Source organism: Pelmatolapia mariae, linkage group LG9, assembly GCF_036321145.2.
Source record: "Pelmatolapia mariae isolate MD_Pm_ZW linkage group LG9, Pm_UMD_F_2, whole genome shotgun sequence".
Lineage (NCBI taxonomy): Eukaryota > Metazoa > Chordata > Actinopteri > Cichliformes > Cichlidae > Pelmatolapia > Pelmatolapia mariae.
The window spans coordinates 12731578-12744799 of record NC_086235.1 but is presented as its reverse complement, the minus strand read 5'-3'; the positions used below and the strand labels follow the sequence as shown (position 1 = coordinate 12744799).

General features: G+C 38.5%; 1 protein-coding gene across 4 annotated transcripts in view; it reads left to right on the top strand.

Moving 5' to 3' along the window:
- Positions 1-13222, top strand: part of cnksr2a (connector enhancer of kinase suppressor of Ras 2a) — a 105652-nt gene that overhangs the window by 23051 nt on the left and 69379 nt on the right. For all 4 annotated transcript variants that reach the window (XM_063483773.1, XM_063483772.1, XM_063483770.1 and 1 more), the window contains exons 2-3: positions 403-566; positions 1959-2161. In XM_063483773.1, coding sequence (XP_063339843.1) covers positions 403-566; positions 1959-2161 — 367 coding nt within the window. The remainder of the gene's footprint in view (positions 1-402; positions 567-1958; positions 2162-13222) is intronic.

The following is a 13222-nucleotide window of genomic DNA, read 5'->3' as shown; positions in this document are numbered from 1 at the left end:
TGCATTATTTTTATCCCATCACTCTAAAATGTATTACAGCTAAATTCATTCCAATAATTAGGTCTTGGAATGAATTAGGTCTTAAGTAGGTCTTAAGTAGTCTGAAGCACCTGTGTTGAAGGCACCTGTACTTCTTTTTAGGTTCTTGAAGAAGACCTCTTATCTGAAAGGTGCTCTTATCTTCAGTTCTAAAAGCTCCTGCAGAGCCCCAGGTGTTTAAAAACTAGCTAAAGACTGTTTTTTTTTTTTAGCACTTCTTCTTGTTTGGGTCCTTTTTTGATCATTTAAACTGATTGGAATCCAGAGGCTGAAGGTGAAGGTTGTGATCCCAGTAGTAGGTTTTGGAACAAATGTGAGTGTGTCTCTTGCGAGCAACCTTGATAATGTGCTTGTCTATTGCAGGTCTGGACGACTGCTTGCAGCAGTATGTGTGTGTCTTTGAGCGCGGAGGTGTTTGTGGGGAGCGACTGCTGAGGATTAGCCACGCCGAACTTGAGGAGCTGGGAGTCTCTCGCATCGGACACCAGGAGCTCATTCTGGAGGCTGTCGACTTGCTCTGTGCCCTGGTGAGTTTGTGTGTTCTGTTTTGTGCTTCACTGTAGTGCTGAGCACTCATTAGCAGTCTCTACAGCTGCAGCTTTAATGTATGCCACTGCCAGTAATGTGTTAGTGTCCTCCGTTAAACCCTGGCATTTCCTAATTGTCCCTATCTCAAAGTAAAAACAAATAGCCTCGTTTTGAACATTCGGAGTTCGAAATTAATTCCATGAATACTTTTTTGGCTTGAGAAACATGAATTTATGTTTATTAGAAAAATTGATTCAGGGTTAGCAACCTCCTTTTTTAAGGAATATCTGGTAGAACATCAACATCAGGTGTACAAAGCAAGCAACACTGAAACTAAGGTGGCAATATATGAATCATAAAAAATGAGTTACAAATAAGTCATTCAAATGAGGACAGCAAAAATAAAGTCAAATTAAGATGATTAGTATATCCAGTGTTTTTAGATATAAGATTATAAGGAAGATGAAACCTGAAACACAATGAAACCGGTTTAGGAAGAGTACATCTTAAAAAGAGGAAAAATAATTTCCTCAAATACCAAAATAGTAAATTGGGCAAACTGTTAGTTTAGCCAGACCATTAAGTTATCCATGTCGTCTCAGCGCCAGCCCACTGATACCCTTCTACACACCCAATTGATGGGTGTGGCTATTTTAACCGCTTTAGTTTTCAGCCCGCCCTCCACTCCAGCTTCTCCTTTTCTCACTGTATCTGACTGAATCTGTGCTGTATGTGTTGTCATTAATCTCTGCTCTGTGCTATGTGCGGTTCTTCCTGCTGCGCTCCCTGCTTCTGACTTTCCATGTATGCACATTAAAGGGTAGATCCATACTGTGAAACCGAATTTAACGCAGAGCAAAACAACAGTCTTTTTGTAGTACTCTCGACTGAACTGAACTGAACTTGTCACCCTTCTCTGTGCAGTGCTTTTGTCTTCACTGCGTTGTGTGCTGTTTGCTCCACATCTCTGACATCCCCAGTCAATCATTCTGAATTAAAGTTCCTACAAGCAGATTTTAACATGAGGGCAGAGCAGATGATGAAAATGGCTTCCAGCAGCCTGGTCACATATTCATTCAGACAATTATTCCAAAAAAGAAAAGAAATCTCAGGAAAACTAGATAAATGTCACGATAATCATCATCATCACCCACTCAGACTGCATTCTCTGAATAATTCCAACAACCATTTTAGTCATTGTGAGTCATTCATATCCATCATTTTAGTCGCCTCCATCGTGGAAGACAATAAAAAACAAAATGGAGCTTATTTTTTACAATAAAATTCAGCAATATGCAGCAGAATCTTAATAAAAGCTGGCAAAGCTGCTGACAAATAATTTGTATTCATGAAGGTTCGCTGTTCGTGTTTATATCTTTGTTTACATCTAGAACTCAGGGCTGGAGACAGAGAGCGTCAGGACTCTGGCTCACAAGCTCGGTGCCTCGGCCAAGAACCTGCAGAACTTCATTTCCGGCCGCCGCCGGAGCAGCCAATCAGAGAGCAGGAGCTCGCGGCGCCTCCCCAATGATCTGCTGACCTCTGTGGTCGACCTCATCACCGCCGCCAAGAGCCTGCTGGCCTGGCTGGACAGGTGAATATACTCTCTAAATTTGTCTTTGCGCACAGATGCGGTGTGTTTATTCAAAGGAGAGATGATGCAGGTTGGTGCTTTAGTTGTACAAACAGATTTTATGATTTACCCTTTGTGGTGTGCCATAGGGTATATGCTCGAAATCTGAGGATTTCCATGCTTGCAGACTGTTTGTGTTATTCAACGATTCACTTGTATGACAGCAGATCTAGTCATGCGAGAGATAAAAATGTGAACTACGTCAAACTTCAGATTTTAGCCAAGCCATGCAGCTCTTTGAAACCTAAATCAAATCAATATTTGTCTTTGCAACAAGACCAATTCTCCTCGGTACACTTGGCAGGTGATGTTTTTCCGAGACTCTTCTGTGAGTTTAGGCTGTCTCAGTGTCTTCTGTCTGATCCTCACCATCATGGAGCCTGATCCCAGACTCTGTGATGTTGAGATCAGGGCCAGACCACCTGTTGCAAGACTCAAGTTATCAGACACCACCCCGCTGCTACTGTCTCGGTTTGGATTTGTTTATTAGCACAAAAATAGATAGAAAACTCTTTCTCAGTACGATCCTCTGTCATAATAAAGGCTGTTCAAATTAGGATTGTTCAATATGTCCATGATGAAAAAATTAACAGTGTTTATGTAGGGCGATTAACACCACATGCTACAGGCACTTATACTGTGCAATGCTTTTAATTAGGGCCCTCCATGAACATAACTCAATAAATTTGTCTATTACATTTATTAAAACGGGTCCCAGAGAGCTCAAAAGGCTTTGCAGTGATATTTTGATGAGATGACATACTGTATTGACTTTCTTAACTTAAGTCAATAAGCCTTCAGTGGTCAGTCACTAGATATTTTGGGTTTGCTCAGCTTTTGTTCTACATTATTTGATCAAATTACTTTGAAATAAATGTCAAAATAACAACATTAAATATGGATTTTTTACAGTGTAGGCAGAATTGGGTGCTCTGACTGGGGTCTCAGAAGATTTCTGCAGATGCATTTGTATTAAAACATAATAAAACACTGATTAAAATACAAGAGAACGCAAAGATTCTAAATAGCTGGGAACAAAGTGATTTACAGAGTGATGAAAACTACAAAAAAAAATACATGAAATTAAATATATAATTAAATCACATATGATTAAAAAAGTACCTCTGGGGTCTGTAGGTAGGGTTAATATAAATAAATGAACAAAACAATAATAGCAATTTATGAGTGTTCATAAATTATTTAAACATATTTTTTTATGGCAGTTTCACATTACAGTGGACCAGTTATGCATATAACCCTGAGGCAGGCTAGAAAAGTATACTGGGAATGACTTGCCCACCATTACTTCTGTGTCTCAAAAGACCGAATATCACGAGAGACTTCATTTAAATTTTCTTTTGTAATTTAACTCATAAATGTAAACTTAAATATTAACTAATCCATGACATGTAATGTGAAATATTTGCACTGTTTGTACTATGCTGTATGAAAGGAATCTAGTATCTCAGATTATTCAAATATTTCTCGTCATGTTTATGTGAATATAAATACTGTGTATCTAGGTCTGGGTAATAAAACAATAAAGATAATTATTGTGAAACAGCTTTTACATGATAGAAATATAAGATGGGTTAAGCCGTACACACAAGTACGTTAGGAATGAATGACTGACAAAATTGTCAAGGTCTGCAGGAAGAGCAGACTGAGTCTGATGTGGAGGACCCAAATGCAGATGTCTGGAGACAGAATAATCTGAACAAAAGGCGAGTGGTTCTTTGGCTGATAATCCACGAACAAAAGACTAAGCATTAAATACAAAAATGAAGTGAAAACTTTAAATTACATTAACTAAACTTGGGGAGATACAAGGAAGTGGGAAACACTGGGAACGTGCTGACAATCCAACAAAGGACACAGGGAGACTGACACAACAGGAGGGTGATTAGCGGAGAGGAGACAGCTGGGAAACACAGCTGGACCAAATTAGACATCATGAGACAGGGGAAGCAAAAGTGAACATAAAGCATGTGGGATAAGGGACTATCAAAATAAAACAGGAAGCACAAACATATTGAGACTAAGACACACAAAGTTGACACAGAAAAAAGGTAAACAAACATGGGGACATGGCAGACTTAACACGGAGCATACTAAAATAAAATAAAAAATACAGAGATGAGACTAAGGACAGTAGGGCAACACTAAGGGAGCTATTAAACCTATCTAAACTAAACTAGATATTCATAATACATTGGAAAAACAATATGGAATTGAGAATAACTAATAAGCAAATATATAAATATAATCTAGGAACATTAAAAAAAATAATTCTCAAAGCCTAAAACAATGACGATGTAACAAAATTCCAAACTAAACACAAAAACACCAGGTCCAAGACCCAGAACCATGACAACAAAAAATGTTCATGAAAACCTGTTGTCAAACAAGACATACCAACAGACACAGCCCAAGGCTCAAAAGATGAGGACATTGTTTGAAAAGAAGGATCAGAGCCTCTTTAAAGGCCTTCAAAGAAGCAACGTAGCACACACTGCAAATGGTGTTGCAAACATGTTACCACAAAGACTGGTAGCAGTGTGGCTCATTTTTACCATCTTAAGCAGTGCCATATGCACAATGCAACACTTTACAGTCCAAGGCAGTTTGTCCAGCACCATCCCTTGTGACAAAAAGTGAAGAGACACTGATAACACAAATGCAACGCCCTACTTTGTTGTAAAAGACACGATGCCAGTAAGCACAATCGAACATGTCGAATTTTAGCAGCTGATTAAAGTAATTGACCCCAGTTACAAAACTCCATGACCATAAAAGGTCATTGCCGAAAAGGCTGGCTGTTCACAGAGTGCCTATCAAAGCATGGTAATGGAAAGTTGATTGGAAGAGAAAAGCGTGGTAAGAAACAAATGTGTAATCAATAGGGATAGCTGCACCCTCAAGAGGACTGTCGAGAAAAGTGGATTCAAGAACTTTAGTCAGAGCATCAAGAGTTACCACGGGCACACGTCTTCAGGAAAAAAAAGCTACAGCTTTCACATTCTTAATTTCAAGCCAGTCTTGAACCAGAGAAAATAGCAGAAGCATCCTGGCATATGGAGAAAAAGAACTGGAGTGCTGCTTAGTGGTCCAAAGTCCTTTTTCAGATGAAAATAAGCTTTGCTTCTCATTGGGAAATCAATGTCCTAGGGTTGGATGGAAGAGTCAAGAAACTCAGAATCCGAATTTTTTTAAGCAAAGTGTGATGTTTCAGATGTCTCCGATCTGGTGTCGCATGTCATGTGCTGGTCTTGGTGGTGGTTGGTCCAAAGTCAATGCAGCCATTTGCTTTCAACCTTAATGAAGATGCTGATTTCATTTTCTAGCATGACTTAGCACCCTACCACATTGCCAAATCTACTACAGAATGGTTTTCTGACCATGTTATCACTGTGCATGATTTGCTAGCCAAGTCATCTGTCTTGGACCTCACACAGAATCCATGGGTACTGTCAGGAGGAAGATGTGAAACACTCCACTCAAATTAGCTTAAAGGCCACTTTCGAAGCAACATGGACTTTGAGAACACCTGTCAAAAGCTGACCCACTACATGCCAAACTAAACCGATACAGAAATTCATGAAAACCTAACCAAGCGCTGAGTGTGTAAATGATCATGCTTTTCATTTCAGTATTAAAAATCCTTTTTTATCCCTCAGTCATAAGGTTGATTGAGGTATTGTTGTCATCCTGCTGGGTAGGCGGGCAAGCAATATGGAGACCCAAGTTTGTGAATGAGATAACTGAAGAAGAAAGTCATCTAGGAGTTTTTAATTGATACCATAGGTCTATCTACTAAACATCTCGGGCCAGTTTGAATCTCAGTAACCTTGACCTCAAGGTTAGAGGTCAGAGGTCAAGTTTTCTGAAAATCTTCTGCATGCAATAACAAGAACAAGGCAATGTGGGAATTTGAAATTCATACCATAGGTATACCTATGGTATGGTATGAAGGATGAGGGGATACCATTGGCTGCCAGCAGTATTTTTAATAATAATTTTTTAATAATTTTGGATACTGGAGTTCAGATTTTCATGTGCTGTGAACCATGTTTCATCCAAATTAAAAGTGATTATATTATAATATACTGAGATCTACTTGTGTAATCATAATCTGAAAGACAAAGAAGTGCATTTCAGTTTTTGTAATATGTGATGTAACCTTAACTGAAAACTTAACTTGGTGTCCATTTGTCCTTATTTTGGGACCTTATGTACAAATCCAAAAAATCAGTTAATCTAAAAGAAATGTTTAGGAAAAAACTAAAATAGTGACTATAGTAACAAATCCTCTCTCACTTCTCTGTTTTGTACAAGGAAAGCACCCTCCTGCACAAGCTCCCTCCTGCAGATGTTGGTTGTTGACATCGTTTTTGTGAAATGGTTTTTTTTTTTGTAAAGGGATAATCTCAGACGTTTTTCGCTCTCACCATCCTTCTCTCCTCGCTCTCTTCTGTTGTCTGTCACTTCATTTATTCATGACTCGACACGATCTTCTGCGCACAGCACACGCGTAAGCTACACAACTAAAGGTCTTTGACATCGGTTCTTGAAATGCCAGGCACCCACACCTGTCCTCAGGCCAGCTAGGCCACAAAACAAACATTAATGCTTAGAGCCTCAGACTCATAGAAACGCCCACGGCCTCGTAAAAACACACACTCGCAGACACACACCCACCTCGGCACGCACTGACACGCACTTATGCAAGTGCACACGCGGTCGCCCACGCAAAGTGATGCAATTGAAAATGGCAAAGCGACATTGAGATGGGGTAGACTGAGCAGAGCTTTCTGTTCTTCAGTTGTGAGACACTGTGCAACAACTCATTTTTTAAGATGTTTTTATCATGCAGATTGTACAACAAAAGAACATTTTCCAGGTTTGTGAGGAAACACAAGTGATTTGAAATTGATGACACCAATATGATCCCACTAAAGCTTTATTTTGATGAAATAACATCTTATAAAATTGATCTTTACAGTCAGGAGAGAAGAAATGTGTGAGCAGAACAAGATTATTTTGTTACTGAAGTCAGACCTTTTTGGTTACTGAAAGTAATGAATTCATTAGGGGATCCTAACAATGTGAAAAAGGTGAGCACGTCAGGCTAAAAGCTGCCCTGAATTTGTAACGGCAGGATGGTTTCATCTTATAAGGTACGCAACAGAAGCAAATTGGTTTAAAACGTGTTAAAAATGAACTTTCATCTCCTTCTGATTGCTGCTTATTAGACCTCTCGGGGATGGGGGAAAAGTGCAGCAGCGGTTCAGCGCTCAGTTTGCAAATGTGCAGCAGCTTCTCCCAAAATGACTTAAAAAGACATTTTGAAACCTTTTCATGTATAAAATAACAGCGTGGGTAGAGTACACACAATCTTTTTGCTGCCCCTGATGACTCCATATATGTTTACTTTCCCCTTCCAGGCATAATTTTTACCTGACTTGATCGATTTCGGTTTCTTTTAAATGCACATTTGAAAGCTCCTCCCTATGAATTAATAACATGGCCCAGGAAACTGCATTTTAAATGTGAAATATTTTCCTGATAGATTTAAAACAAAAAAAAAACAGCATCAGTTCGAGTGTTTCAAATGTATTTATTTATTTATTTATTTTTTACCAGTTTCGTGAATAAGGAGACTTAGAGGTATGGGGTGTGTTGCTGGGTTGGAGCTGTTAAATACATGCCAAATAATCTATATGCAGGTCATGTTTATAGTGTAACCAAAAAATCCTATACATTTATTATGATATAGGAGAGAATTTCAAATCATACGGATTGTCAGGCAAGGTCTGTCTTGTTACAAGGAGCACATTTATTTCTGTGATTTCTTAGCAGATTTATGGCTCTTAAGTTCTGGAGGACAAACATGATAATGATGTTGCATGATGTAGCAAGCAGCAAAAGAAAATACCAAACAGTCATTAGCTTTGTGGATGGACAAGCAGAGGCATTTTAAGACAAATCACACTGCTCACCTCTGTGGTACGCAGTCATTGTGTCACACACAACGATAGCAGTATGGCAGAGAGGGATCCTCAGTTTATGATTTAATATAGACTATATATCTGAAAAGGCCAGAAATTGCCTTTTATTTGAGTTATTAGTGTCACCTATAGGAGCGCCTTGCTACTGATGGGGTCTGTGACCTTACAACAGGCTCACAGTCAATTAATCACAAAGGGTAGAAGTGATTAACTTGAAAAATAAAGTCAGTCACTTGCAAAAATCCCAGAAGCACTACATCCCATTACATAGGCTAATGCCTCTGTCACACAGGCCTAGAAATGGTCAGTGACCTCTGCAAATCCACACGTCACTAAGGAAAAAATATGTAATATCCAACCAGTTGGTGATCCTTGGCTGAACTATGTCTCAAAGAGGATGCTGCACCAAAAACCTCCTCATCTGCATTGTGCTTCTCACACTTTCACTGCTTCACAGTTTTTGGTACAGCACCAGAAACCTCTTTGCATTATCTCTTTGCAATCATTTTCACATTTCAACATATTTGACACAGCAACCAATTAACAACCAATTAGGGAATACACATTCGGTGAAACTAGTGGTTAAGGTACACTACAGTGAAATATGGATGGCAACCTCACTGTGACTAGGAAAATCTGGTGGTTGCATTGAATTTCTCTGCAATAATTGCAGTGATCAACTGGTTGCCCAGTTCTTTCAGTCAGATTGGCAGGGCTTCAATAGTTATTTCCATATGATTTCTAGACTAATTGCAAACACATTGCAAACAATCTCAGTCAGTTGAGTCGGTGAGCGCATCTCATCTGTGATGCGTCTCTTTGGAATAGGGGACTTGTTTCAGCTGGTTGGTTGCCATCTGATTGTATTTTGGTTATAGTTCTATGTAAAAACAGATCCCTAAACAGTGTCATTGTAGAGGAATTTTTGAATATTTGTTAAAACCTATGACGGTCTGGCTAGACTCTGGAACGTAAGTAATAAATGTGAATTTCTGTGGATGTAGATGGAAACAGACTGCATGTAATTGCCAATTTGAACACATTCAGTTTCAGTTTACACTAATAGCAAATTAATTCTTCCTCCCTTCACCCTCAACCAGCTTTGGCAGATCTACACACCTCTCTGAGCCTGTGTATGTTGGAGGTTTCTTCCTGTTAAAAGGGAGTTTTTCCTTCCCACTGTTGCCAAGCGATTGCTCATAGGGGTTTTCTGATTTTTGGGGTTCTCTGTATTATTGTAGGGTCTTTATGTTGCAATATAAATCATCTTATAAATCATCCTATTGTTGTTATTTGGTGCTATTAATAAAATTGAAGTGAATTGAAAATTGAATTAAACCAATTCCATCTAATTGCTGTCTTATCATGAACACCGAATTCACTTTAAGGGGGCCAACTTATTCTGAATAGCTGGCTCCTGTCTTCTAAATCATAATTTCAAAGGCAACAAGATGGCAGTTTCAATCTGTTGGTTAATTCTGGTTGTGTCACAGTCTCCTACCACAGTATTCCCTAGTGTGGTTGTAGCATAAGGAAACAAAACCACTCAAAGATGGCCTGCATACTAAATATAATCATCCTTTAAAAAAACAGACAGGTGCAATCAAACATTGATAGTTAAATGACAAATTCAAATTCATAGAGGAAAACAAGGGAAAAGTCTATCTGAAATGAAATGCAGACAGAAAAGAAAGTTACTCTTGTAGAAATATAAATGATAAGAGTATAAAATGCTTTGGGTGATATAAACAGGAGGAATGCTAGATTCAGTCATGTCAAGCTATGGGCAATAGAGATGTCCATTTTAGTTTACCCTATATTTACTTCACTTTTGAAAGTTTGCCAAATTAGCTTCTAGCAGTTCTAGTTTGCAGTGAATCCAGATCCAGAAAACTATAACTGGATTATTTTCAAAACTGATGATTCTCAGGCACATCCTGGAGTCAAAAGCATCATCCTTTTTTGTGTGTTTTTGATTACTTACATTTATTTGCAGCTAGCTCTGAGGTCAGCATCCTTAGAAAGATCTATTTAAACTGAGTTTAAAAATGTCTATATCCTGTTAGTCTTGTGAGATATGACGGAGTTAGACTTTAAGAATAGTAAGTTTGGAAGGCTGGACTACAAATAAAGGCTGCACATTTTATCTTTATCTGTACTACACCTTAGCACCAAGTGTTTACAATGTAGCTATTAATGTATAGACAGTTGTAACTGGATTTTCAAACATGAAAGAAAACTTAAAAACATTGGAATTCTACCGCAAATTCCTCAGAAGGACGAGGGATGTCTTCATGCAAAGATTTATGGATGTAATGCAAACATATTTGGGCCATGTGGCTTTGCCTCATTTATCTTTTTTTGTTTGCTTTTTGGACCTTTGGGGTTTTAGTCAAGGTACCCTACACTGTAGCATCATCATAGACTCTAGTTGGGGTAAAAACTGTTGTTTGAGGACTGGGGCCTGGTGGTTAGCAAACAGTCTGCATAGCCTTAGGTCCTGCATATATATATAGCACACAGCCTCAATACTGATGACCCAAATCACACACACCACAGATAAATCATACACTAGAGGCTGTGGCCGAATTTTAATCTGGGTCTTTAGAACAATGAAAGAAGTGTGCATCTTTCCGTTCACTTCATTACGTTGTATGTGCAACCCATATGTCATAAATGTGCACTAACATTTATAGTACTGTACGCTCCTTGGATTTGTCTCTCTGTGTGTGTGTGTGTGTATGTGTGTGTGTGTGTGTGTGTGCCGTCATTAGCACCCCATTAGCCGCAGCATGTACCTTATCGTTAACACCTTCTCCATACCTGAATAGTCCATTATGCTTCAGTGTGACAAGAGGTTCATTTATAAACATTGTGTTGGCACAAAAAGGGGCTTTAGAAGCTCGTCTCTCACAGGAAAAAATAGGTTTTTATAAAAACAAACTTGATAGCAGAATGTGCACACTTTAGTGGAAACTATGACCGAGCATACAGACATGTGGGAGACATTGGGAATTGACAATGCCAGTGGCAAAGTAGCTTAATGAATCCAAAGTGGCCTAATAGCTCTTCTCGCACAATTTATTTCAGTCAGACCGAAACCAGATTAAAAAAAGAAAGAACATCCATGTCTAAATTGTGCTTTTTTTGTTTGTTTATTTCTAAAACCTGAACTGAAATGAGAAATAGTCAGTATAAGGTGTGTAAATTGGTGCACTCAGAACAAGATGGCCTATTTACCTGGTTCACTAACGCACTTTCTGTCATTTGTCCACTGGTGCTGTGTCCTCTTTCTTTAGAGAAAGTGCATTACTGTTCAGTCCCCTGAAACCTACCTGCAGTGGTTTGGATTGCATACTCGCAGCAGAGACATATTCATATTCAAATAACAAACTCTTTTTTTTTTTTTTTTTACTGTTCTTAAACTTTTCTTTTATTATTGGGTATGTTTTCGGTTAATGGCTGTAGTTAAGTATGTGGTTTGAGCATAGACTGCATCTAAATGACAGAGCCTCTGCAAAGTGAAACCAATGCAGGAGTGCCTTCATTCTGCATTGTTCTTTAACAGAAGGTGACTCCTCTGGTTGCAACTCATTTATTCTGTAAATTAGGGTTTCATCTAGAGTGAAATAGATGAGAAAGTAGGGCATGTTTTACTATGAAACTGCAACATCCCTCAGTTTTGGTCAGATATGCCACTTGATCGTCATGTCTAGTTTCAAACACCAAGATGGCAACTAATTGGTTATGTCCATCTAAAAAGCCAAGAGTATGTGCAGGCCAGTTCCTTGGGAAGTGACAATGACAGTGGAGGAGTCTTCAGCTCTGCTTCAACAATCCACCCCCACATGTTCTGCCATGTCACCTATCCAGCGGTCAGTCCAGACATCCATTTATGGTTTTCCAAACCAGCGTTTGTAAGTCCTCTAAGGAAGTTAACCACAAATTAACTCTTTATGGCTCCAGTTTTCAACTTCTTAAAACCTCTGCACCACCAAAATTGATCTTTATAAATATAAATTAAACAAGTCTAGACTCCCAAAACTCCTCTATATCATCATCGTTATAACAGCTTAACAGTGCATAACCCTTTTCCTTCTGACAGTAGTAGTGAATATATAGTAAATATAGATTTAATGACTTTTTTTTTTTTTAATGCTATGAAGTGATGGAGCATTGATGTTTGTCGTGCTGCACAAAGTCAGTAATTGCCAATTGGTAATGGGTTAATTGAGCCAAAAAAACAGACATTCTGTTTTGAGCTTCATAAATATGATACTTTGCCACTTTTCTCTGCTGCTTGTCCTGGCAAAACGATTTGGTTTTAGATCTGGTGGATTTAATTACCAGCAAGCCTTCAAGCTGTACCACTATCTAACAAGCCAGGACACATACAAGCCTACTGGCTGCCAACAAGAAGAAAGGACTGGTGCTGATTTTGATTCGTTCAGTAACGAAGAGATGGAGACTGAGGCAGGGAATTGAGGACTGGCTTATTAAGATTTGAAAACCATTCCGAGACAGATGGCAACATGTGGTCAGTATATCTTACCATTTCTGATATTCAACAAACAAAACAATCAATTCACCTTTTAAGAATAATCAATAAAGTTGTGAGTACAGTTGTGAGCCTGTACCAAAGATGAAGCCACCACATCACAATAAAACTCTTCTTTTTGTTCTTCTTTTTCCTTATTTGCTCCAAATAAACACAACAAAAAGGAAAAACAACATACTCTCCTTACAAATTTGTAAGGTAATAACTACTTTCATTGCCGTAAAGTTAACAGGTATGTACAAAGTGGGGGCATGGGGTGGCACCAGCCCCAGGGTACTTTTTCTCCCGCTACATTTTAGATGTAAACATTGTACTTTGTATTCCAATTTACTTTGAAGCTTTTTTAAAAAAAAAAAAAAAAAATTTTAATTAGATCTTGTGTATATAAATAAATACAAGATTAACATGAGGTTGACTGCATAAAAATTAGCACATTTTTGTGGGTCTCCTGCAATA